General features: G+C 44.5%; 1 protein-coding gene across 2 annotated transcripts in view; it reads left to right on the top strand.

Moving 5' to 3' along the window:
* The window catches only part of LOC106573022 (reelin), a 318,605-nt gene that overhangs the window by 176,267 nt on the left and 115,092 nt on the right, over positions 1–27,246 (top strand). For both annotated transcript variants that reach the window (XM_045696831.1, XM_045696832.1), the window contains exons 9-22: positions 8,399–8,504; positions 9,333–9,573; positions 9,862–10,013; positions 11,793–11,944; positions 12,229–12,344; positions 12,590–12,798; positions 13,012–13,140; positions 13,278–13,387; positions 13,581–13,647; positions 14,122–14,226; positions 14,497–14,625; positions 15,660–15,821; positions 16,573–16,809; positions 17,282–17,474. In XM_045696831.1, coding sequence (XP_045552787.1) covers positions 8,399–8,504; positions 9,333–9,573; positions 9,862–10,013; positions 11,793–11,944; positions 12,229–12,344; positions 12,590–12,798; positions 13,012–13,140; positions 13,278–13,387; positions 13,581–13,647; positions 14,122–14,226; positions 14,497–14,625; positions 15,660–15,821; positions 16,573–16,809; positions 17,282–17,474 — 2,108 coding nt within the window. The remainder of the gene's footprint in view (positions 1–8,398; positions 8,505–9,332; positions 9,574–9,861; positions 10,014–11,792; positions 11,945–12,228; positions 12,345–12,589; positions 12,799–13,011; positions 13,141–13,277; positions 13,388–13,580; positions 13,648–14,121; positions 14,227–14,496; positions 14,626–15,659; positions 15,822–16,572; positions 16,810–17,281; positions 17,475–27,246) is intronic.

The raw sequence follows: 27,246 nt of genomic DNA, 5'->3' as shown, positions 1-27,246 counted from the left end.
CTACGTAACATCCACTGCCAGCCTGTGGCGCGATTTTCAAAATCTTCAAAATCCTATTACTTCAATTTCTCAAACATATGACTATTTTACAGCCATTTAAAGATAAGACTCTCGTTAATCTAACCACACTGTCCGATTTCAAAAAGGCTTTACAACGAAAGCAAAACATTAGATTATGTCAGCAGAGTACCAAGCCAGAAATAATCAGACACCCATTTTTCAAGCCAGCATATAATGTCACCAAAACCCAGAAGACAGCTAAATGCAGCACTCACCTTTGATGATCTTCATCAGATGACAACCCTAGGACATTATGTTATACAATACATGCATGTTTTGTTCAATCAAGTTCATATTTATATCAAAAACCAGCTTTTTACATTAGCATGTGACGTTCAGAACTAGCATACCCCCCGCAAACTTACGGGGAATTCGCTAACATTTTACTAAATTACTCACGATAAACGTTCACAAAAAGCATAACAATTATTTTAAGAATTATAGATACAGACCTCCTCTATGCACTCGATATGTCCGATTTTAAAATAGCTTTTTGGTGAAAGCACATTTTGCAATATTCTAAGTATATAGCCCAGGCATCACGGGCTCGCTATTTAGACACCCGGCAAGTTTAGCACTCACCATAATCATATTTACTATTATAAAAATGTCATTACCTTTTGTTGTCTTCGTCAGAATGCACACCCAGGACGTCTACTTCAATAACAAATGTTGGTTTGGTCCAAAATAATCCATCGTTATATCCGAATAGCGGCGTTTTGTTCGATGCGTTCCAGACACTATCCGAAATAGTAAAGAAGTGTCGCGCGCTTGGCGCAATTCCTGACAATAAAATTCAAAGTATTCAATTGCCGTACGTCGAAGCATGTCAACCGCTGTTTAAAATCAATTTTTACGTCATTTTTCTCGTAGAAAAGCGGTAAAATTCCGACAGGGAATCTCCTTTTCGGCAAACAGAGGAAAAAATCCCAAAGGCGGGGGCGGTCGGGGTCACGCGCATAAGCTAGTGTCTCTTGATGGGCCACTTGAGAAAGGCGATAATGTGTTTCAGCCTGGGGCTGGAATGACGACATTCTCTTTTTCCCGGGCTATGAGAGCCTATGGACGACGTGGGAAGTGTCACGTTAGAGCAGAGATCCTTAGTAAATGATAGAGATGGCAAAGAAGTTCCAGAAATGGTCAGACAGGCCACTTCCTGTAAAGGAATCTCTCAGGTTTTGACCTGCCATTTGAGTTCTGTTATACTCACAGACACCATTCAAACAGTTTTAGAAAATTTAGGGTGTTTTCTATCCATATGTAATAAGTATATGCATATTCTAGTTACTGAGTAGGAGTGGTAACCAGATTAAATCGGGTATGTTTTTTATCCAGCCGTGTCAATGCTGCCCCCTAGCCCTAACAGGTTAACAAAGTGTTGCAGTCTGTTATTTACTCATTATGATTTCCCTGTAACCTGTTAGGGCTAGGGGGCAGTATTGACACGCCTGGATAAAAAACGTACCCGATTTAATCTGGTTACTACTCCTGCCCAGTAACTAGAATATGCATATAATTATTGGCTTTGGATAGAAAACACCCTAAAGTTTCTAAAACTGTTTGAATGGTGTCTGTGAGTATAACAGAACTCCTATGGCAGGCCAAAACCTGAGAAGATTTCAAGCAGGAAGTGGCCTGTCTGAGAAGTAGTGTTTCATCTTGGTTCTTTTTATTGAAGACTCAGGATCTGTGCAATAACGTGACACTTCCTACGTCTTCCATAGGGTCTCAGAGCCCGGGAAAACGTTGAACGATATCGAGGCAGGCTCTGGCTGAAACACTTTATCGCTTTTGGCAATTGGCCACTCAGAGTACTATGGGCTTAGGCGCGTGCCCGCTTCGACCGAATGCTTTGTTTTCCTTTCTCTGTTTATCTAAACGCAGATTCCCGGTCGGAATATTATCGCTTTTTTAAGAGAAAAATGGCATAAAAATTGATTTTAAACAGCGGTTGACATGCTTCGAAGTACGGTAATGGAATATTTAGAATTCTTTTGTCACGAATTGCGCCATGCTCGTCACCCTTATTTAGCCTTTAGGATAGTGTCTAGAACACATGAACAAAATGCCGCTGTTTGGATATAACGATGGATTATTTTGGACCAAACCAACATTTGTTATTGAAGTAGAAGTCCTGGGAGTGCATTCTGACGAAGACAACAAAGGTAAGAACATTTTTCTTATAGTAAATCTGACTTTGATGAGTGCTAAACCTGCTGGGTGTCTAAATAGCTAGCCCTGTGATGAGAATATTGCAAAATGTGCCTTCACCGAAAAGCTATTTTAAAATCGGACATATCGAGTGCATAGAGGAGTTCTGTATCTATAATTCTTAAAATAATTGTTATGCTTTTTGTGAACGTTTATCGTGAGTAATTTAGTAAATTCACCGGCAGTGTTCGGTGGGAATGCTAGTCACATGCTAGTCACATGCTAATTTAAAAGCTGGTTTTTGATATAAATATGAACTTGATTGAACAAAACATGCATGTATTGTATAACATAATGTCCTAGGGTTGTCATCTGATGAAGATCATCAAAGGTTAGTGCTACATTTAGCTGTGGTTTGGGTTTATGTGACATTATATGCTAGCTTGAAAAATGGGTGTCTGATTATTTCTGGCTCGGTACTCTGCTGACATAATCTAATGTTTTGCTTTCGTTGTAAAGCCTTTTTGAAATCGGACAGTGTGGTTAGATTAACGAGAGTCTTATCTTTAAAATGGTGTAAAATAGTCATATTTTTGAAAAATTGAAGTAATAGCATATCTAAGGATTTGAATAACGCGCCACAGGATTCAACTGGCTGTTGAGTAGGCGAGCGTCCCACCTAGCCCATAGAGGTTAACAACCCTTGTGTTGTCTTAAGGGTAAAAAATTACCCCCCACATGTTTTTCAACTTGAAATCTGATGACTTTTCTTAGCGTGACCTCAACATTAGAAAAAGTGAAACATTGCCTTTGTTCATATTTCCAAGAAAGCTGTACACTACACTACACTACACTACACTACACTACACACACACACACACACACACACACACACACACACACACACACACACACACACACACACACACACACACACTGCCCCCAGTGACACACTCAGCCCCCACACACACACAGTGAGAAATTGAGATTATGTGTGCTACTGATTGAACTCAGCCAGCAGCTCCTGAAGAGAAAGCTCACCATGGTTGGCACAGTTAGAAAGAACAAGCCTGAGCTCCCCCCTGTACTCCTCGCAACAAGGGGGAGAGAGATTGATTTATGTTCTTTGCGTTTTTGTTTTGTATCTATTATCTTATTTTATTCTTATTTATTGTTGTTGTTTATGCACCTTGTGGGTGGGGGCAATGGTTCAAAAAATGGAAGATGAGCAGTATTTTGTAGTTGAATTCCTCATTGTACAGTATATAAGAATATATCACTATGTTGCCAAATAAGTTCAAGACTGTTATTGTTTCCCTCAATAAAATGCATTCAATACTACTTTCTGCACATTTCTGCTACTTTCTTAGGCTATACAAGTGCTATCTCTTGATAAAAATGTATGTTTACACATATGCAGTACCTTTAGCAATAATAATAATAATAGTAAACCTTTACTTTAGTAAAGAAAACAATTATGACAGGTGTGTTGTAATAAAAACGTGTGGTGTCCACTGATTAAATGCAGCCTTTCCGCATTGTGAATAGGAAAAACCCTAATAATCACAAAGAATGAATGACAGGTTGTTTCTTCATGCAAAATAGATTTGGGGTTTAAAATTAAATGAAGCTGATTTTTTTGGGGGGGTTTAGGGAAGTCGGGTCATTTTTAACCCTTAGGACAAGGGGAGTATACAGAATGTTAAGACTACACAAGGAGTAAAATAGGTGTGTTTTATGTTGTCCTTTGCTGAAGCTTGAATTGTGTGCCGTGTGTATTTGTCTCCTGAGTGAGTTTTCGAAACTTAGTGTTGTTTTCCCAGTGTTACTGTGATCCTTCTGTTAGTGTTTCTCAGTAAAGTATAATGTATATCCTTAACCACTGATTCCTCATCTGGTCTCTTCTCTGCATCTGTGTCCAACCTCACCATATCACAGCAAGCTTCTGCCTCAACATGGACCCAGAAGAGATCACCCAGATCCAGAATGCTATAAAACCCAACAAGTAGCACTGATTGGGTGGCAGCAAGAACAACTCTCCCAAATATCAGGGACCCTCCGGGCACTTACCGATTTCTTCCAACCCCAGCCCAGGAGGAGCAAATAGCCAAGTCTCATCACCCAGTGCTACAGGCGTCGGCATAGTTCCTTCAGGGAACCTGGACCGAGAACCCAAGATCCCAGCCCCCGAGCAGTGTGACGGCCACCCGGGAGGATGCAATGAGTTCCTCACCCAGTGCTCTCTGATGTTCGAGCTACAGTCCTCCTCATTCCACACCGATCGTGCAATGATTGCCTACATAATCTCTCTACTCTCAGGCAAGGCACGGGCTTGGGCAATGGCGGTGTGGGAACAGCAGCCACCATCCTGCAACTTCATATTACCTTCACTGCCAAGCTGCTACGAGTCTTCGACCACCCAGTTGGCGGACGAGAAGCGGCCAGCCGACTGTTCAACATCTGCCAAGGGGCCAGACCAGTGGCTGACTTCGCCATTGAGTTCCGCACCCTCGCCGCCGAGAGTGGCTGGAATACAGAGGCACTGGTCACTGCTTTCCACCAGGGGTTGTCTAACTCTATCAAGGATGAATTGGCCTCTCGGGAGCTGGGAGAGGACCTCGAGTCCCTGATAACGCTGGCAATCAGGATCGACAACCTCCTCCAAGAATGCGTGAGACAGCGCTTTTTTGACATCACCCCAGTATGTCGGTTTCCTGATCACTCCAGTCCCCCCAAATCCAGCATTGAGGAGCCCACAGGAGCGTAACTGGTGCATGCTCGAATGCTGCGGCCTCTACTGCGGAGGTCTCGGCCATCTCCGTGCTATCTGCCCAGAGCTGACAAGAAACCAGGGCTCGCCAGGACAGGGGGCGACCCTGACGAGCTGTGCAGTTATCTCCCAGCTATCCAATCACCATCTGTTACTACCCGCAACCCTCCACTGGAACAACCATAAGATCCAGATTCAAGCTTTTGTGGACTCCGGGGCCACTGGTAATTTTATTGATCAAGACTTCATCAGAGAATTACAAATCCCCTGCATAAAATGGCCCATTCCTCTGCAGATTCAAGCCCTCGATGGACGCCCCATTGGCTCCGGTCAGATGGAATATCAGACCAAGCCCGTTCTAATGCAGGTTGGGGTGAACCACTCTGAGACTCTTTGTATTCTGTTGATCAGTGCTCCCGGGAACCCCCTTATCCTAGGGTACCTCTGGCTAGTGCTACGTATCCCACTAGTTTCCTTGTCCATGGGACACCTACTAGACTGGGGTAAGGACTTCCAGACTAAATGTCTAAGACCCCCACCAAGAACCTCGCCGTGTCCTCCTGTATCCCTTGAAGACCAATAACTTTTCGCTCTCCCTCCCAAATACTTCAATCTCCAGGAGGCCTTCAGTAAGAGGCAGGCTGCCACCCTTCCCCCTCATCATCCTTACGACTGTGCCATAGAACTCCTACCCAGCGCCTCTGAATCAGAGAGATGCAGGGAGCTAACTTAATTGACATCTACGTCTTCGGTGTCTGAAGGATGGAGGCCTGCGTCCCTGCATCGATTACAGAGGGCTGAACCAGATTACGATCAAGAATCGTGACCCCCTACCCCTGGAGTTGTTCCAAGGGGCCCAATTCTTCACCAAACTGGACATCCGCAAACACTTGCAATCTGGTGAGAATCAGGGAGGGAGATGAGTGGAAGACTGCCTTTAACACCCGAAGTGGCTACTATGAGTATTTAGTCATGACCTTCGGATTATCGAACTCACCGACAGTCTTTCAAGCATTGGTCAATGACACCCTGAGGGATATGTTCAATAGGTTAATCTTTGTTTACCTCGACGACATCTTGATCTTCCCCAAGACCCTTTCGGAACACATACTGCACATCCGCCAAGTACTGGGATGCCTCCTGCAGAGTCAACTATATGTCAAGATAGAGAAGTGTGAGTTCCACATATCCCAGGTTTCCTTCCTGTGTCACATTATCTCAACTGCAGGTATTAAATGAACCCCAAAAACCAAGTCCTGCAGGCTCTAGTTTTATCTTATCTTCATTATTGTCCAGTCGTGTGGTCGAGTGCAGCAAGGAAAGAGTCCCCCAATCCGTACAGTAAAAACATACAGTATTATACAGAGCCATTACTGCATGTTGTATATTGCTCAAGTGAAAAGCAAACCTGGTTTCAAGAAACATATAAAGCAACACCTCACGGCACAACACCTCTCACCTATTTGACCTAGATAGTTTGTGTGTATGTATTGATATGTAGGCTACGTGTGCCTTTTGAAGAAAAAAAATATGTAGTTCTGTCCTATTAATGTTCTGTATTATGTCGTGTTTCAGGTAGAGTAGCTGCAGCTTTTGCAATAAAATACAAAAGACTTATTGCATTCATTTCATAAACAGGGTTACACAACACCCAATGCCCCTGTGTGAAAAAGTAATTGCCCCCTTACACTCAATAACTGGTTGTGCCACCTTTAGCTGCAATGACTCCAACCAAATGCTTCCTGTAGTTGTTGATCACTCTCTTACGTCGCTGTGGAGGAATTTTGGCCCACTCTTTCATGCAGACCTGCTGTAACTCATCGACATTTGGGGATTTTCAAGCATGAACTGCTCGTTTCAAGTCCTGCCACAACATCTCAATTGGGAATAGGTCTGGACTAATTTGTTGCTTTTTAGCCATTATGTGGACTTGATTGTGTGTTTTGGATCATTGTCTTACTGCATGACACAGCTGCACTTCTGCTTCAGCTCACAGACATATGGCCTGACATTCTCCTGTGGCAACACTCTATGTAATGAACGTTTATGAAAAACCCTTACACTACTCAGAGAGGTCTTACATATCTTTAGCCAACACACTGAGTGCTTTTGTTGTTTTTCCTCTCTACTTTCCTCACTCTCTCTCTCTCTCTCTCTCTCTCTCTCCTTGTCTCTCCCTCTCTCTCTTTCTTTCTCCTATCATGGTAATGTCGGTTTAGTGAGACCTGGAATGCCACCCAACAGCCCGTGTCAGGCAGATGGAGTTTCTTGGCACTTCATATTTTTCATGTCCATTACACGCATCTGTGATGGTCCCACAGGAGAGCAGGAGAACAGGCTGCAGCGATCCCCCTCTGTCTTTCGCTTTCTCTCTCTCTCTCTTTTTCTCTCTCTCGCCCTTTCTCATTTGCTTACACTCTCTCTATCTATCTCTCTCTTTCTCTCTCTACCGGTCTGCCAGTCAGTCTGCATGGCCCTGTTTGTACTCATAAATATGAAAGAAACACACACAGGTCCGAGTTTAGGCCCTATGGAGGTTGGGGGAGGGGGAAGATATTGGGATGCGGGGGATAAGCCCACTTTCTCCATTAGTGACCTCTGACCTGTGATATCTTAGCCCCTCTATCCTCCCTCCCCAATGCCCTGGGAAGGGTGCACTCTAGCACCTCTATCCCTTCATCCCTCCCTTCTCCATGCTCCCCTTAGTAAAGTAGGGCCGAAGCTCCTTTATAGCATGCATCAGCAGTACCACTCCCTCCTCTCCCCTTTCCCCTCTTCTCTTCTTTCCTCTCTCCATCAGCCTGTCCGCCTGCCTGGGCACCAACTGCTAAGAAGATGATTTCTATTTAACACCATTTAAAGTATAATTTATACATGGCTGGGGAGTGAAGGAAAGAGGAAGGGAGGGGAGGAAGGAGTGAGGGGATAGAGGAATGGAGGGGAAAGTGAGAGGGAGTGAGGGAAGGAAAGAAGGAAGGAGGGGAGGGAGGACTTTATTGAGGATGCTCACAGGCCTCTCTGGGCACCAGTGGATCATTGCCATTCTGATTCTGAAGAATTTGAATTGATACAGAAACAGCTGACTTTTACATTCTGTATGTGCGCTACCCCTCTCTGGGGCTTAGGCTGCTTCACAAATGGCACCCTGTTTTCTATGTAGTGCACTACTTTTAACCAGGACCTATATAGCACTCAGGTCAAAAGTAGTGCATTATAGAGTAGGGTGTCATTTGGGACACAACCTTAGCATGGCGTTAATACACAGAGCTGTCCACTCATGAAGTATCACTATGTAACTCTTTTCCCTCTGTCTGTATCTGTGTGTGCGTGTGTTCGTGCATGTGTGTGTGCGTGCATGTGTATATGTGTGTGTGTGTGTGTGTGTGTGTGTGTGTGTGTGTGTGTGTGTGTTTCTAGGTTCAGGCACATGTAGGTTCAGTTACTCCGACCCCAGCATCATCGTGGCGTTCAGTCTGAACAAGAACAACGGCTCCAATGACTGGATCACCCTGGAGAAGATCAGGTGTCTCTCTCTCTCTCTCTCTCTCTCTCTCTCTCTCTCTATCTCTTTCATCATCTCTCTCACCCTCAACCCTTTCCTATTCACACAGACATCCCCTCCCTCCCTCCCTCCCTCCCTCCCTCCCTCCCTCCCTCCCTCCCTCCCTCCCTCCCTCCCTCCCTCCCTCCCTCCCTCTCTCTCCCTTCCTTCCTTCCTTCCTTCCTTCCTTCCTTCCTTCCTTCCTTCCTTCCTTCCTTCCTTCCTTCCTTCCTTCCTTCCTTCCTTCCTCCCTCTCTCTCTCTCTCTCTCTCTCTCTCTCTCTCTCTCTCTCTCTCTCTCTCTCTCTCTCTCTCTCTCTCTCTCTCTCTCTCTCTCTCTCTCTCTCTCTCTCTCCCCTTCTCTTCCTGCTTCCTTCCCTCCTCACACAGACATCCATCTGTCATAAACACCATGTCCTCTTCTTCTCTTTTTTCGCTCTTTCACACCTCCCCCTCTCAATTTGTCATTCCTTTCCCCTTCCTGTAATCATTTCTTCTCTAGTTGTTTAGAAACACTCTATCCCCCTCTTTCACTCTCTCTCTCACACCCTCTGTCTCTCTATCTCTCGCTTCCTCTCCCTCTCGCTCTTTTATTTTGGATGATAATGTTTCGTCATTTTTTCCCCAGCAGCATGTTAATTGCATGTTCTGCTTTAGTGTAAACACGGACCCCCCCTCCCCACACACACACACACAAACATACTCTCCCTCTCTCTCCCCCACACATACACACCTTCTCTCCCACCACTCTACACACACACAACAAACACACTGATTCTGAGCTTATATATATCATATATCCCCTTCACAGAGCTCCAATTAACAGCAGTACAGTAGTCCACCTCCTGCCCCTGCCAGTGCACTCCAGGGGATATGGAGTGCGTGTACGCTGGTCCCAGGAGGCCCCCCAGGGACCCGAGGGCTACGAGTCATGCTGGGGCCTGGACAACGTACTCCTGGTCAATGCTGCTTACAGACCCCCCCTACTGGAAGATAATCTGGACCCCCCAGACACAGCCAACTGGCTCTTCTTCCCTGGGGCTACCGTCAAGGTACCATGTTCTTCTTCCTCTTCTTCTTCAACTGTTTAATGGCAGTTTGCAAACCATCTTTTTAGACGAGGTAAGGTAATCAAGGTAATCAAGTTGCCCTCACCAAAATACTGTTGCTTCCTTACTAGGACCAGGAGTTTTTACCGGTCAGGTCATGTGGTCACAGAAAAACTCCTGGCTCTACAGTGTAACACTTCACCATGTACAAGACCTACAGTAAAGTAATACGGTATTGCATATATGTATTGATGATATTTGACAGTGTCATTTCACTTCCTTCTTTCCCAGCGTGCCTGTCAGTCAGAGGGCAACACCCTGTATTTCCATGGCAACAATGAGGAGGGGGTGGGCCACACCTTCGCCTCCACCAGAGACATTGACCTCCACCGAGAGGAGGGTCGGAGCTACTGGGAGGAGGACTTTGAGAGTCTGCCCACCAAGTGAGACATAATGATGTCATCATCATCATCTCCATCTCTCTCCATAGCTGTGTGCGAATACCAATACTAACATACTGTATACTTAATGAGTATATACTGCATACTACAGTAAATACTATTACTTAATTTTAGTATACTGGAAACGATCAGTATTGTTTTAGTTGAGTGTACTAGAGCTTGGCCTGTCTACTGGAAGTTGATGCTGTTGCTATGCAACCTCTTGCTAGCTTGTTAGTTCAAAATATTCCTAGTAAAAAAAAAAAAAGATTTTGGGTGTGTTCGTAAATTTAATATGGAGTGCCAGATTACACGCTGGGCGTTCGTAAATCAGAGCTTTGAAAGATTGTCCAATCATAAATTCAGAGCGTTTCGTTCTCGGAGTGTTCAGAGCGCACACTGGATGCTCTGGCCGAGGAGTAGGGTTGATCCGGGCATTCAATGGCAGTCAAGCAACCAAGCTAACGTTGGCTAGCTACTTCCAGAAACAAATGAGAGAACACCCCACTCTGACCATTTTACTCGCCCTCGCAAAGCTGCTTAGGCTGTTTTCATGTTATCCAGAGCGTTGGTGACTGTAACTGTGCTGCTGGCAACAATATAAATATGCTTTTTTTTGCAGACGTTTACTGACTCCGGCCATATTTAACGGTGTTGTGCGTTCATAAGTTCATCAGTTATTCTGCGTAAGAGTGCTCTGAAATCAGAGTAGATAGCCATTGAATCGATCGACTATACCACTTAGCTAAGAATGTAATGATGTAAATAATCAAGCCAATAAACGTTGGGTAGTTAGTTAGATAGCAGATAGTTAATATACTGCCTGGAAAGTTCGATGTATTAGTAGCCAACTAACGTTAGGGAAATGTTTTGAATGTGTTTTATTTAACCTTTACTTAACAAGGCAAGTCAGTTAAGAACAAATTCGTATTTACAATGACGGCTTACCGTTATTGTAACTAGCTAACAGACAGGTGCATACTGTTCTAATGCTATGCGGTTCGTAAGGATAGCGTAGCTAACAAATTGTCAGCCAAAATAACGTGTAATGGAACTTGTTTGAAAAGGTATTACTTTAATACACTTTTCAACATTTTCTCAACATTTGTCATAATTAGTTAAAGCAATGAATTTGTATCCACTCTCGTTCTTCAAATCTGAGAAGTTATGAAGCCACGCCCGTTTTCTGAGGAAAATGTGTGGCAACTAACTATATCCATACTATGACCAATAAGCATACTATATACTCAATTCACATAACAGATAGTACGGTTAGTATGGGTATCATCAGCTCATCTCTCCCTTGCTATTTCCTTTCACATATCAAAAGCGTTCTTTCATCATCATCATCATCATGGAAGTGCTTTTATTCTGGCCTTAACCTGGGTCTTGGAAACTGAGTGTCTGTCACTCACAAGGCTTATCTCATTCTGATCATTGTGTCGAATATGTCATGTATTTGAGTTCAGAGAACCTGTCTATGTCAGTTGAAACCTGTCTTTTGTCATATGTGTGTCATATCTCATGCATCATGCGTGGCTCAAGCAGATCCTGCTGAGGATTGGAACAGGTGTCACTTCCCTGTCCATACTCCATCTGTCACACACACAGGGAAATGTCATCAGTACTGAGAAGGAGAGTCAGAAACTTCTGAGACAGGATTACTATTCCAATGTAACCCTTCTCTCTCTCTGTGGGATATCGAGGGGGCTGTGAATGGGACCTAGTGTAGGGAGATAGAGTCAGGCATGGTGTTTAACCCTTCTCTCTCTCTGTTTGTAGCTGGGACATCGAGGGGGCTGTGTATGGGACCCATTGTGGGGAGATAGAGTCAGGCATGGCCCTGGTGTTTGAGAGGGATGGAGAGAGGAAGATGTGTACTCCCTACCTGGATACCACCTCCTTCGGAAACCTTCGGTTCTACTTCACCATGGGTAAGAACCACCTACCACTGACACAGACTCATTCTCAAGGATGTAAATACCTGGCCTCTCTTTGCTTTCTTTGTACTGGCTTGTTGAGCTTCCACCATATTGTTTTCACCTGTCAAGTCTTTTCCAATCAGTGCAGATGAAGGGGAGGGACAAGGAGCGGACAAATATTAAAAACATTGAGAAAGAGGCTTTTTCTCTGTTAGCTAAGCTGTCAGTCTTTTTATGCTTGCAGCCAAATATTTTCCTGACAAAGAAGGCATGCTTGTCTGTATGTTTCCCTGCAGGTGGTGGGGAGTGTGACCCAGGAGAGTCCCATGAGAATGATGTCATCTTGTTTGGGAGGTCAGAGGGGAGACGAGACCTTGTGCTGTTGGATACCCTGCCATACTCCTCTTATAGGGTGAGACTAAACACATAACATAGACCTGCTCCATCTACTACACTAGGCTGCTCTATGAACTGAGCAAATTCAAACTGCATTTTTCATGTTTAGCTAGCTAAATGTGAAATATGTTGCTCCACCCAGCTCGGACCATTTTTAATTCCTCAACTGTGCTTCATCTCCTCTCCCCTCCCTCTCTCCTCTCCCCTCCCTCTCTTCCTCAACTCACCCCTCCTTTCCTCACCCTCCCCCCTCTCCACCAGACTCCGTCAGTAGTGTCAGTATCCCTGCCCACAGACCTCCAGACCCCCATCACCCAGTTCTGCCTGGAGCAGCGGGCACATGGCGGTGCCAACCGTCACGTCTGGGCAGTAGACTTCATGCAGCTGCTGCCTGTCCTTCCTGGCACACATACCCATGTAGCACAGTTCTCCATCAACCTGGGCTGTGGGTCCTACCAGCCTGCCAACAGGTAGGATATGATACGACTGGGACTCAAACCCAGGTCCAACCCAGTACCTTAGCTGTTCCGTCAAGAGATCGAACCTCGCTACAATATGATATGATACAATATTGAGGTGTCCATTTCCATGGGTGCAAAGTTTCAAACTTTTTTGTCTTGTTTTATTTATTTATATTTGCATAATTTGGAGGTGTAGATAAGATTTTTCTATCGCTTTGTTAGTGTGAATCTGGAGTTTTCCACCAATCACGGTCGTTCCTGGTCGCTGCTCCACTCAGAGTGTCTTCCAGATTTGTGTGCTGGCCCCCACCTACCACACAGCACCATCTACTCCTCAGACAACTACAGCGGGTAGGCACCACACACACACACACACACACACACACACACACACACACACACACACACACAGATTAGTGTGTCTCCGTAGAGATGCATTCAATTACTACTAGTGTTGTATTTAAAACTATGTTTCTACCAATCTACAGCTGGACTAGGATCTCCATCCCACTGCCCAACGCTGCCTTGACTGAGACCACACAGTTCCGCTGGAGACAGAGTAGCATGGGTGCTGGCAACATGTGGGCCATAGACAATGGTGAGAACCTTACACACACTAGTGGTCCTGTGTGCCTCATAAGAGCATGGGTATAGTGATGCTTAGTAGAATGGTTCAAATCCCTTAAAGATTCCCTTTCTATAAACTCAAAAAGAAACCAACTACCATCTTTCAAAGGTATTATATTTCAAACTCCATATATATATCATTTCTTATCTGTGTGTATATCCAGTGTACATTGGTCCATCCTGCCTTCGTTTCTGCTCTGGCAGAGGACACTGCTCCCGCACCGGCTGCAAGTAAGAACAGAACTTATTGAAAGAATGAACAATATCATATCTTCAATGAATTATTCTCATTCTCTTTTATTGCTGATTCATCAAATGTCTTAGAGCTAAGATCGTGATCAAATCATTTAATTTCTATTTTTATTTGCATGTATTAATCTATGTATTATTTTCTGTATCTGGTTCCATTCCCGTCTCTCTCTCTCTCTGTTCTTCTACTTTGCCTTTCTCTTTCTTTGTCTCTTTTCTTTCTCTCTTTCTGTCTCTTATTCTGCCTGCTTTCTTGTCTCCCTCTCTCATCCCAATTTTCCTCTCCATCCCACCCTTTCCTAATATTTTTTCCTTCTGTCCCCATATTTTCTAACCCCCCAACATTTATGTCCCTCTCTCCTCCTCCCTTCCCTCCCCCTCTCCTCCCACTCTTCCTTCATACCCTCCTCTCGCTCTCCCCCATACCCCTCCCTCCCCGCCCCTCTGCTCCTGTAGGTGTGACCCAGGGTTTAGTGGTCCAGCGTGTGAGCTGGCATCCCAGACATTCTCTGCCTTCCTGTCTGAGGGCTTCTCCTCCCCCAGACTCTCCTCCTACCACAGGTAAACTAAAAGGAGAACGTGCTCAACGACAGAGTCAGACGGATGGACTGACAGACACACACACATACACACATGTTGAACGTTAAGCACTGTGCTTCATTGCTATTAGGAAAATGTGCTATTGTTCCCGCCAAAAAACTATTATAATTGTCTGAACATTCTATTTTGTTTACATTTTATGTTGCATTACTAGCTTCTCTGGAGTGTCAACTGATAAGAACAGCCATATTAAACAGATTGTGAAGTTCTTTATATCTCCTCCTTCCACAGTTTCTCCTCCCTGAGGGGAGCGGAGGTGAGTTTCGGCTGTGGGGTTCTGGCCAGTGGCAAGGCTTTGGTCTTCAACAGGGACAGCAGACGACACCTGGTGACCGCACCGCTCGACAGCTCTCAGGCCAGGTACAGTACTGGGCTAGGGACACACACTCACAGGTGTTTGCACATACTCGTATATTACTGTACGGGAAAGAAAGGGGAGAGAGAAAAATAATGATAATGTCTTGCATTTTCAGTCAATGTCTATGAATGAGACTTGGAGGTACACGTGAATATTCACATTTACACACCTTCTCTAATGGTCAGTCACAGAATACATTATACTGGGATCATATCAGGGTTCATCTCATATCCTCAGCAGGCGTTCTAATCTCTGATTAATATTGCAGAAGTTCCAACAAGTCACCTCTCTCCTCTCCTCTGTCACCTATTCCCTCTTTCTCTCCTTCCCCCATCCCTGTGGTATGAGATGGATGGGACAGTAGATGAGAGGAGATTTGAGGGGAAAGGAAGAATGAAAGAGAGTGAGGAATAGTAGGAGAGAAGGATAGAGAGATGAGATGGCATCTGTGTTTGATTGATGATGCCTTCTGTGGCTCCCTGTGTGCCACCTGACGGCCATATTTAATACCACTTTCCTCTCAGACTGAATGAGCGCCTGCCTGCCAGAGGAAACTGGGCTGGTGATTAGAGCAACACTGAGCCAGAGCCAAGGACAGAGAGAGCTGGAGGCTGAGTGTGTCACTGAGGGCAGTGTGTGTGTGTTGATGAATAGTGCAGCATTCTGGGTGCTACCATCTCTCTGTTCCCTAGTTGCTAATATGTCAACTCTCAGAGACACATTATGAGAGGAAGGTGAAAACATGTCTAAATGTGTCTGACTCTCTCCCTCCCTCTCTCTCGCTCTCTCACCCTCTCTCTCTGTCTTTCTCTCTCTCTCCCCCGCTCTTCCTCTCATCCTTCTCTTCTATCTATTTTTGTCCTCATCCGTTTAATCATCTCATCCATCATCCTGCCACCCCTCCTCCTCTCCCACCCTTCCTTCCTCCATCTGTGTCTATTTGTCTAACCCCCTTCCCTTCCTCTCTCACTTCTCCTCCCTCTACCCCTCGACCCCCTCTCTCTCTCTCCTTCTCCACCCCCCCTCTCTCCCCCAGGTACCTCCAGTTCACTTTGCGTCTGGGAAGTCGTAGCATCCTGAGCTCCTGTCCTGCCCCTGACCAACCAGGAGAAGGTGTGTTGCTGCACTTCTCCTCAGACAATGGTATTACCTGGACCCTGCTGCAACACTACGCATATAAGGGCTTCCACGAACCCAGGTACTGTACTGGAGGGGGTGGGGGGCTGGAGGTGTGCGTGTTTGTGTGCGCGCATGTGTAAAACAGTCCTAAGGCGTCTAATACTGTTAACACACATATTTTTTGTGCTAATGGATGTCTGGTGCTGAGAGGAGAGATGTAACCCACAGGGACCCATTTAGTACTGTCTGCTGTGTGTTGTAATGAAGACAAACGGCTACACACACACGCACACACATGCTCACACATGCTCACACATGCACACACATGCACACACATGCACACACATGCACACACATGCACACACACACACACACACACACACACACACACACACACACACACACACAGAGAGAGCTGGGCCTGGGCCACCTAGAGAGCTCTTCATCAGGGGGCAGAAGGCTGGGGGCAAAGTGTCGGGTTAGAGGTGTGAATGCACATTGTGTGTGTCTGCTGAGAGGAGGTAATTGAGTCCATAGCTGTGTGGGTTCTAGAAGAGCACCATGCAGACCCAGTCAGTCAGAGCCTTGCTAATGTGACTCACTCCATCTGGACTGTTTGGATTATTTTGAGAACATTGATAACACTCCATCCCACTCCTTCTCCTTCCCTTCCCTCCATCTTCTCTCTCCACCTGCACTTATCTCATTTCTCCCTCTCTCCATCCCTTCCTGTGTTCCTCTCTCTGTCACTCCATCCTCACTCTCCACCTACCTTCCCATCCTCCCTTCATTTTCTCCCCTCCATTCCTCCTTCCTTCTCGCCTCTACAGGATTGTATCAGTGGAGCTCCCCCCCGGTGCCCGTAAATTTGGGGTGCAGTTCCGTTGGTGGCAGCCGTACCACTCTGGGCGTGGGCATGACGTTTGGGCAGTGGATGAGATCACTATGACCTCTGTGTTGTTCAACACCATAAGTCTGGACTTCAGCAATGTACTTGACGTCACTCAGAGTCTGGGCTTCTACCTGGGGCACGTCCAACCCTACTGCCAGCATGACTGGACACTCAGGTATACTAAAGACAAGCGTTTCTCACTTTCCAGCCTACAGTACTTCCCAATTATCTTCAGGCTAGTGGAGAGAGGTTGCACCTTAGAAGGTTTCTGTACACTGTCATGTGGTGCTGAACTACAGAATTTTAGTTATGTCGCAGTCCATCTCAGTGGTGTTGAATCGTTGCTATTATCTTGTTTTTTGGGGCTTTTACGCTATCGGAACAAAACACAACATACTCTCCCGGGGTGTAGTGTCATCACAAATATTGTATGTACCTGTGTCATCTACTCAAATAAAACCAAATACTGCTAAAAAACATTACCAACAGCTTTACAGGTATTGGTAAAAAACATTCACCTCTGCTTCAGATTGAGCCAAGAGATGCGTATGAACTGTTTTTCAGGCCCCTGTTCCAGTAGACACTATGTGGATAAGCAGTTCTATGTGTTGTTAATGTGTGTTACCTAACCGTTTATTGTACTGTAGTTTCTCAGGCGAGCCCAACCCAGGCTCCAGTATCCGTTATGTGGAGACCCAGTCCATGCAGATTGGAGCCTCCTACACACTGCAGTTCTCATTGGTCATGGGCTGCGGCCGAGACCCCTCCCCCCACATCGACACACAGGTCCGCCTGGAGTTCTCCACCAATCATGGCCTGACCTGGCACCTGGTCAAAGAGGTGAAGAAGTAGTGAAATATAATGAATGATCAACAATAAAAGGCACATATACATTGAGTGTACAAAATATTAAGAACACCCCTCCTTTGCCCTAAGAACAGCCTCAATTCGTAGCGGCATGGACTCCACAAGGTGTCAAAAGCGTTCCACAGGGATGCTGGCCCATGTTGACTCCAATGCTTCCCACAATTGTGTCAAATTGGCTAGATGTCCTTTGGGTGGTGGACCATTTTTGATGCACACGAGAAACGGTTGAGTGTGAAAACCCCAGACACAAACAGGTATCCCTGGCACAAACGGGTACGCCTGGCACCTACTACCATACCCCATTCAAAGGCACTTGAATCTTTTTTGTCTTGCCCATTCACTCTCTGAATGGCACACATGCACAATCTATGTCTCAATTGTCTTAAGGTTGAAAAATGTGTCTTTAACCTGTCTCCTCCCCATCATCAACAATGATTGAAGTGGATTTAACATCAATGAGGATCATACCTTTCACCTAGATTCTCCTGGTCAGTCTATGTCATGGAAAGAGCAGGTGTTCATCATGTTTTGTACACTGTTTGACAGTCAAGGAATTTGGCACATTTGCTCAGGGGTGTGAGTCTAGCTAATCTATAGATTAGAATGTGGTTATTTATTTATTTATTTTTTAATTAGGAACAGCAAAGTTTTTACACCCGTGTTATATAATTTGGAACAGTCCTCGTTCTACCTTTCTGTATTGATGCTCATATTATTGTATGGAATATTGGCCAAGTTATTACTGTAAAGTTATGAATTTATCTCTAAGGATTATTCATATTTTTTTTATGAATCAGGGCACCAGTCCATTATTGGACAAAAATATCTGACTTATGAGTGATATTAACAATAACACTATAAGACAAAATTGTAATCATTGATTTATCTGAAGGTATATCTTGTGAGCGTAATGTCAGATTTGTGAATTTGTACCGTTTTCTAGCGCTTCTTTTGTATCAGAGAAACACACAACAACAGGTAAAATGCAAAAGCAGAATAATAAAGAGCCAAATTTATCAATGGTTACAGGATGAATGATGATAATGGCATATGACGAACAGGAGAAAATAATGAAGTCAATAGTTTGTTTACCAGGAAATTGCTGGAGTTGGATATTCTCAATTTGGATTGAGCATACTGCGAAAGGGTGTGGTCTATGAATTGTGACTGGAGCAATCAACTTAAAAGGGACAAGAAGTGGTTCAGTTCTAATGTTAAAGTTTAGCAGTTACTTAATTTCACCGTTGTGTTGTCTTAAGGGTACAAAATTACTCGCCACTACGTTTAACAGCAGTGGAAACCCCCTAAATGATATTTTTTCAACTTGAAATTTGATGACCTTTACTAGAGTGACACCAACATTAGAAAAAGTGAAACATCGCATTTGTTCATATTTCCATGAAAGCTGTACACCACCAGTGTACAAAGATTGTCTTAGGGTCATTTTTGACTGGCAGTTATAAAATAATTTACACACCACAAAAACCACAAAGACACACACACACACACACACACACACACACACACACACACACACACACACACACACACACACACACACACACACACACACACACACACACACAATGAGAAATTGAGATTGTGTGCTACTCATTGAACACAGACAAAACTAAAACTTTCTTGTGCACGTGCAGCATCTTCCCTCCACAACCCACACATGACTCAAGTTCACAGGCAAAATAAATAAAAATTCAGACAAAATAATACAAAAAATCTGACAAAATAAACATTTCTTGAAATTGTTTACAAATGGGGAATGAAGTCAGAGGCTATAAAGGTGCTGCAGATGACAGCCCCCCCAGTTCTCTCTTTGCTGAAGCCAATGGTGCACCTTTCAGTGCCTAACAGGTCATAGATCAGATTTTTTCAGATGTCCAGGAGGAACAAGAGAACAATGATTTAGAAAAGGAGGATGTATCTGAAGAAGAAGATGGGGAAGAATACAACCCAGAGCACAATGCATCATCTTCAGATGAAGAAGAAATCCCCCAAGCTGAAAGAGAGACATTTTTGTCAAAGAACAGCAAAATAACATGCTGCTTTTCACCATATGACAACCAGGGCAGGATGGCAGCACAATATGTCATAAGGATGACCCCAGGGCACATGAGACATGCAGTTGCCCATGCCCAGGACATCACCTCAAGATTCTATATGTTCAGCACACCATCCATCGAAAAAATCATCTTGGAGATGACAAATTTGGAGGGTTTCCGTGAATATGGAGACAACTGGAAAAGGATGGAGGAGACTGACCTGCGAGCCTAGATAGGGCTGCTAATCTTAGCGGGTGTGTATAGGTCCCGAGCTGAGGCTACATGTGTTCTCTGCAATGCAGAGAGTGGAAAGGCGATTTTCCATGCCACGATGCCACTGAAAGTCTTTCACACTTTCTCAAGAATGCTACGATTTGATAACCATGAGTCAAGACCTGCAAGACGTGTGAGAGACAAACTGGCGGCCATAAGAGAGGGCTGGGAGAAGTGGGTGGAGCATCTGCCATACCTCTACAACCCTGTGCCTGAAGTAACAGTGGATGAGCAACTGGTTCCATTCAGAAGTACATTTTTATTTTCATATCTGTAATTTAAGTGATTTTCACTGTTAATTGTATTATGTATTGCTGTAATATCATTGATTTATGTGATTGATTTCTGTGACACTGATACTAATTACTGATAGTAATCGCTTTTGTCAAAAGTTCACTGTCCTTTCCGTCAGTATATGTCCAGCAAGCCAGCAAAGTATAGCATCAAGATATTGGTGGCCTGTGATGCACAATCCAGCTACGCTTGGAAGATGCAAGTCTACGCAGGAAGCCAACCAGTGGAGGCCCGGAGAAGAACCAGGGGATGCAGGTTGTGCTTGATGTGGCAGACGGATTGGGGGGGGCACAATGTCACGTGTGACAATTTCTTCACAGCCAGCAGTTCCTGAAGAGGAAGATCACCACGGTTGGCACAGATAGAAAGAACAAGCCTGAGCTCCTCTCTGCACTCCTCACAAGGGGGAGAGAGGGATTCTCATCAAAGTTTGCCTTCACCCTGACTACCATTCTAGTTTCTTACCTCCCAAAGAGGAACAAGAATGTGGTCCTTCTGAGCACACTGCACAAAATTGCTGAGATCAGTGATCGTGAGGACAGGAAGCCAGCCATCATCCTGGACTACAACCACAACAAAGGAGGCGTGGACAATCTGGACAAGGTGATTGGAACTTACAGCTGCAAGAGGATGACTGCCCGCTGGCCCCTGGTCATCTTCCATAACATCATTGATGTGTCCTCTTACATGCCTTCGTGATATGGAACAAGATCAACCCTACCTGAATGCCTGATAAGCGAAACAAGAGGAGGGTGTTCCTGGAGCAGCTGGGAAAGGCACTTGTAACCCCACACATTCAAAGAAGGGAACGCCTCCCCCGAACAGCAGCCTTTGCATCACTTGTGAAAGCTGTTCAGGGGGCTGAATCTTGTCCTGATCTACCTGAGGCTGCATCTGGGGCAGGGAAGAGGAGGAGATGCCAATTCTGCCCCCCAAAGAAGGACTGTAAAACAAATACTATGTGCTGCACGTGAGAAATACATCTGCAAAGTCCATGCACACACACTTGCATACAGTCATGTGCTACATACTACATGTGCTAATTAGAGATGATTGATTTATGTTCTTAATGTTTTTGTTTTGTATCTATTATCTTATTTATTCTTATTTATTGTTGTTGTTTATGCACCTTGTGGGTGGGGGCAATGGTTAAAAAAATGGAAGAATAGTATTTTGTAGTTGAATTCCTCATTATACATTATATAAGTTTATATCATTATGTTGCCAAAAAAATTCAAGACTGTTTACGGCAGACTTGTTTACGCAGCTGTGCGTTTTTTTGCCGATCTTACTTTGCTACCTGACGGTTTTTTACTTTTTCATTACCGTATATTTTTACTTTTTCCCTCACTCAACTTTTTTCATTCAACTTTTTCACCCCGGAGGTTTTATCTGGACATGGTTCGTCAGGACTTCAAACAGCCGAAGCTAAGTAACATTAACATGATGCCTTCTAATTGCAGTCGTTGTACTTATAATATACAGGAGAACGATTGCCTTACGGCAAGGATAGCTGTGCTGCAAGCCCAGCTTCAGACGCAATCGTTAGGCAAGGGTAATTTCAGTGTAGGAAAGGATGAAACAGCGTCTGTGCTACCAGTAAGTACAGATAGTAACGTTAGTATAAACCCCCTCGCACGGTCCCCGCAGCCGGACAACTTTCTCATGGCTTCTGGAGGGGAAACGCTGTAGGAATGCTCAACCGGTGTCGCTTATTCAGCCGACAGAAACTTTCAACCGGTTCTCCCCATTAAGCGAGTCGGAGGCCGAGACTTCTCTGGTCTCTACTCCTCCCGTTGTGGGGTCTGAGACGCTGACGGCTCCCACCATTAGCTCTGACAAATTGAAAACCCTAGTCATTGGCGACTCCATTACCCGCAGTATTAGACTTAAAACGAATCATCCAGCGATCATACACTGTTTACCAGGGGGCAGGGCTACCGACGTTAAGGCTAATCTAAAGACGGTGCTGGCTAAAGCTAAAACTGGCGAGTGTAGAGAGTATAGAGATATTGTTATCCACGTCGGCACCAACGATGTTAGGATGAAACAGTCAGAGGTCACCAAGCGCAACATAGCTTCAGCGTGTAAATCAGCTAGAAAGATGTGTCGGCATCGATTAATTGTCTCTGGCCCCCTCCCAGTTAGGGGTAGTGATGAGCTCTACAGCAGAGTCTCACAACTCAATTGCTGGTTGAAAACTGTGTTCTGCCCCTCCCAAAAGATAGAATTTGTAGATAATTGGCCCTCTTTCTGGGACTCACCCACAAACAGGACCAAGCCTGGCCTGTTGAGGAGTGACGGACTCCATCCTAGCTGGAGGGGTGCTCTCATCTTATCTACGAACATAGACAGGGCTCTAACTCCTCTAGCTCCACAATGAAATAGGGTGCAGGCCAGGCAGCAGGCTGTTAGCCAGCCTGCCAGCTTAGTGGAGTCTGCCACTAGCACAGTCAGCGTAGTCAGCTCAGCTTTCCCCATTGAGACCGTGTCTGTGCCTCGATCTAGGTTGGGCAAAATTAAAAATGGCGGTGTTCGCTTTAGCAATCTCACTAGTATAAAGACCTCCTCCATTCCTGCCATTATTGAAAGAGATTGTGATACCTCACATCTCAAAATTGGGTTACTTAATGTTAGATCCCTCACTTCCAAGGCAGTTATAGTCAATGAACTAATCACTGATCATAATCTTGATGTGATTGGCCTGACTGAAACATGGCTTAAGCCTGATGATTTTACTGTGTTAAAAGAGGCCTCACCCCCTGGTTACACTAGTGACCATACCCCCCGTGCATCCGGCAAAGGCGGAGGTGTTGCTAACATTTACGATAGCAAATTTCAATTTACAAAAAAAAACAATGACGTTTTCGTCTTTTGAGCTTCTAGTCATGAAATCTATGCAGCCTACTCACTCACTTTTTATAGCTACTGTTTACAGGCCTCCTGGGCCATATGCAGTGTTCCTCACTGAGTTCCCTGAATTCCTATCGGATCTTGTAGTCATAGCAGATAATATTCTAATTTTTGGTGACTTTAACATTCACATGGAAAAGTCCACAGACCCACTCCAAAAGGCTTTCGGAGCCATCATCGACTCAGTGGGTTTTGTCCAACAAGTCTCTGGACCTACTCACTGCCACAGTCATACTCTGGACCTAGTTTTGTCCCATGGAATAAATGTTGTGGATCTTAATGTTTTTCCTCATAATCCTGGACTATCGGACCACCATTTTATTACGTTTGCAATCGCAACAAATAATCTGCTCAGACCCCAACCAAGGAGCATTACAAGTCGTGCTATACATTCTCAGACAACCCAAAGATTCCTTGATGCCCTTCCAGACTGCCTCTGCCTACCCAAGGACGTCAGAGGACAAAAATCAGTTAACCACCTAACCGAGGAACTCAATTTAACCTTGCGCAATACCCTAGATGCAGTTGCACCCCTAAAAACTAAAAACATCTGTCATAAGAAACTAGCTCCCTGGTATACAGAAAATACACGAGCTCTGAAGCAAGCTTCCAGAAAATTGGAATTGATTGAGGAAAATAAGAACAATCCGAAATTTCTTTTTGATACTGTCGCAAAGCTAACTAAAAAGCAGCCTTCGCAAATGGAGGATGGCTTTCACTTCAGCAGTAATAAATGTATGAACTTCTTTGAGGAAAAGATCATGATCATTAGAAAGCAAATTACAGACTCCTCTTTAAATCTGGGTATTCCTCCAAAGCTCCATTGTCCTGAGTCTACACAACTCTGCCAGGACCTAGGATCAAGGGAGATACTAAAGTGTTTTAGTACTATATCTCTTGACACAATGATGAAAATAATCATGGCCTCCAAACCCTCAAGCTGCATACTGGACCCTATTCCAACTAAACTACTGAAAGAGCTGCTTCCTGTGCTTGGCCCTCCTATGTTGAACATAATAAACGGCTCTCTATCCACCGGATGTGTACCAAGCTCACTAAAAGTGGCAGTAATAAAGCCTCTCTTGAAAAAGCCGAATCTTGATCCAGAAATTATAAAAAACTATAGGCCTATATCGAATCTTCCATTCCTCACAAAAATGTTAGAAAAAGCTGTTGCACAGCAACTCACTGCCTTCCTGAAGACAAACAATGTATACGAAACGCTTCAGTCTGGTTTTAGATCCCATCATAGCACTGAGACTGCACTTGTGAAGGTGGTAAATTACCTTTTAATGACGTCAGACCGAGGCTCTGCATCTGTCCTCGTGCTCCTAGATCTTAGTGCCGCTTTTGATACCATCGATCACCACATTCTTTTGGAGAGATTGGAAACCCAAATTGGTCTACATGGACAAGTTCTGGCCTGGTTTAGATCTTATCTGTCGGAAAGATATCAGTTTGTCTCTGTGAATGGTTTGTCCTCTGACAAATCAATTGTACATTTCGGTGTTCCTCAAGGTTCCGTTTTAGGACCACTATTGTTTTCACTATATATTTTACCTCTTGGGGATGTCATTCGAAAACATAATGTTAAATTTCACTGCTATGCGGACGACACACAGCTGTACATTTCAATGAAACATGGTGAAGCCCCAAAATTGCCCTCGCTAGAAGCCTGTGTTTCAGACATAAAGAAGTGGATGGCTGCAAACTTTCTACTTTTAAACTCGGACAAAACAGAGATGCTTGTTCTAGGTCCCAAGAAACAAAGAGATCTTCTGTTGAATCTGACAATTAATCTGGATGGTTGTACAGTCGTCTCAAATAAAACTGTGAAGGACCTCGGCGTTACTCTGGACCCTGATCTCTCTTTTGAAGAACATATCAAGACTGTTTCAAGGACAGCTTTTTTCCATCTACGTAACATTGCAAAAATCAGAAACTTTCTGTCCAAAAATGACGCAGAAAAATTAATCCATGCTTTTGTTACTTCTAGGCTGGACTACTGCAATGCTCTACTTTCCGGCTACCCGGATAAAGCACTAAACAAACTTCAGTTAGTGCTAAATACGGCTGCTAGAATCCTGACTAGAACCAAAAAATGTGATCATATTACTCCAGTGCTAGCCTCCCTACACTGGCTTCCTGTTAAGGCAAGGGCTGATTTCAAGGTTTTACTGCTAACCTACAAAGCATTACATGGGCTTGCTCCTACCTATCTTTCCGATTTGGTCCTGCCGTACATACCTACACGTACGCTACGGTCACAAGACGCCTCCTAATTGTCCCTAGAATTTCTAAGCAAACGGCTGGAGGTAGGGCTTTCTCCTATAGAGCTCCATTTTTATGGAATGGTCTGCCTACCAATGTGAGAGACGCAGACTCAGTCTCAACCTTTACGTCTTTACTGAAGACTTATCTCTTCAGTAGGTCCTATGATTAAGTATAGTCTGGCCCAGGAGTGTGAAGTTGAACGGAAAGGCTGGAGCAACGAACCGCCCTTGCTGTCTCTGCCTTGCCGGTTCCCCTCTTTCCACTGGGATTCTCTGCCTCTAACCCTTTTACAGGGGCTGAGTCACTGGCTTACTGGTGTTCTTCCATGCCGTCCATGGGAGGGGTGCGTCACTTGAGTGGGTTGAGTCACTGACGTGGTCTTCCTGTCTGGGTTGGCGCCCCCCCTTGGGTTGTGCCATGGCGGAGATCGTTGTGGGCTATACTCGGCCTTGTCTTAGGACGGTAAGTTGGTGGTTGGAGACATCCCTCTAGTGGTGTGGGGGCTGTGCTTTGGCAAAGTGGGTGGGGTTATATCCTGCCTGTTTGGCCCTGTCCGGGGTATCATCGGATGGGGCCACAGTGTCTTCTGATCCCTCCTGTCTCAGCCTCCAGTATTTATGCTGCAGTAGTTTATGTGTCGGGGGCTAGGGTCAGTCTGTTACATCTGGAGTATTTCTATTGTCTTATCCGGTGTCCTGTGTGAATTTAAATATGCTCTCTCTAATTCTCTCTTTCTCTCTTTCTGTCTTTCTCTCGGAGGACCTGAGCCCTAGGACCATGCCTCAGGACTACCTGGTATGATGACTCCTTGCTGTCCCCAGTCCACCTGGCCGTGCTGCTGCTCCAGTTTCAACTGTTCTGCCTGCGGCTATGGAACCCTGACCTGTTCACCGGACGTGCTTGTTGCACCCTCGACAACTACTATGATTATTATTATTTGACCATGCTGGTCATTTATGAACATTTTAACATCTTGACCATGTTCTGTTATAATATCCACCCTGCACAGCCAGAAGAGGACTGGCCACCCCTCATAGCCTGGTTCCTCTCTAGGTTTCTTCCTAGGTTTTTGGCCTTTCTAGGGAGTTTTTCCTAGCCACCGTGCTTCTTTCACATGCTTTGCTTGCTGTTTGGGGTTTTAGGCTGGGTTTCTGTACAGCACTTTGAGATATCAGCTGATGTACGAAGGGCTATATAAATAAATTTGATTTGATTTGATTTATTGTTTCCCTTCCATAAAACGCATTCAAAACACCTTTCTGCACATTTCTGCTACTTTCTTAGGCTATACAAGTGCTATCTCTTGCTAAAAATGTATGTTTACACCTATGCAGTACCTTTAGCAACAATAATAATAAAAATGTACCTCTACTTTAGTAAAGAAAACAATTTTGACAGGTGTGTTGTAATAAACACGAGTGGTGTCCACTGATTAAATGCAGTCTTTCTGGGAAAACCTAGATATTCACAAAGTTTGTGATGAATGACAGGTTGTTTCTTCATGCAAAATAGATTTGGGGTTTAAAGTTAAATTATGCTGCTTTATTTTAGCTGTTTAGTGAAGGAAGATCAGGCGGGTCAGAGTATACAGAATGTTAACTTATATGGGCTAGGTGGCACGTCACCGTCCCACTCAATTCAACAGCCAGTGAAAGAGCGTGGCGCGAAATACAAAACCTCAAATGCAATAATTTCAATTTTTCAAATATACGACTATTTTACACCATTTTAAAGACAATTTTGCACATTTTGCAATATTCTGAGTACATAGCTCAGCCATCACGGCTAGCTATTTTGACACCCGCCAACTTTGGGGCTCACGAAACTCAGAATTACTATTAGAAAAATTGTATTACCTTTGCTGTTCTTCGTCAGAATGCACTCCCAGGACTGCTACTTCCACAAGAAATGTTGTTTTTTTTCAAAATAATCCA

The sequence above is a fragment of the Salmo salar genome, chromosome ssa16 (assembly GCF_905237065.1).
Source record: "Salmo salar chromosome ssa16, Ssal_v3.1, whole genome shotgun sequence".
Classification (NCBI taxonomy): Eukaryota; Metazoa; Chordata; class Actinopteri; order Salmoniformes; family Salmonidae; genus Salmo; species Salmo salar.
The sequence above is the reverse complement of the archived record's forward strand: the minus strand, read 5'-3'. Positions and strand labels throughout refer to the sequence as shown.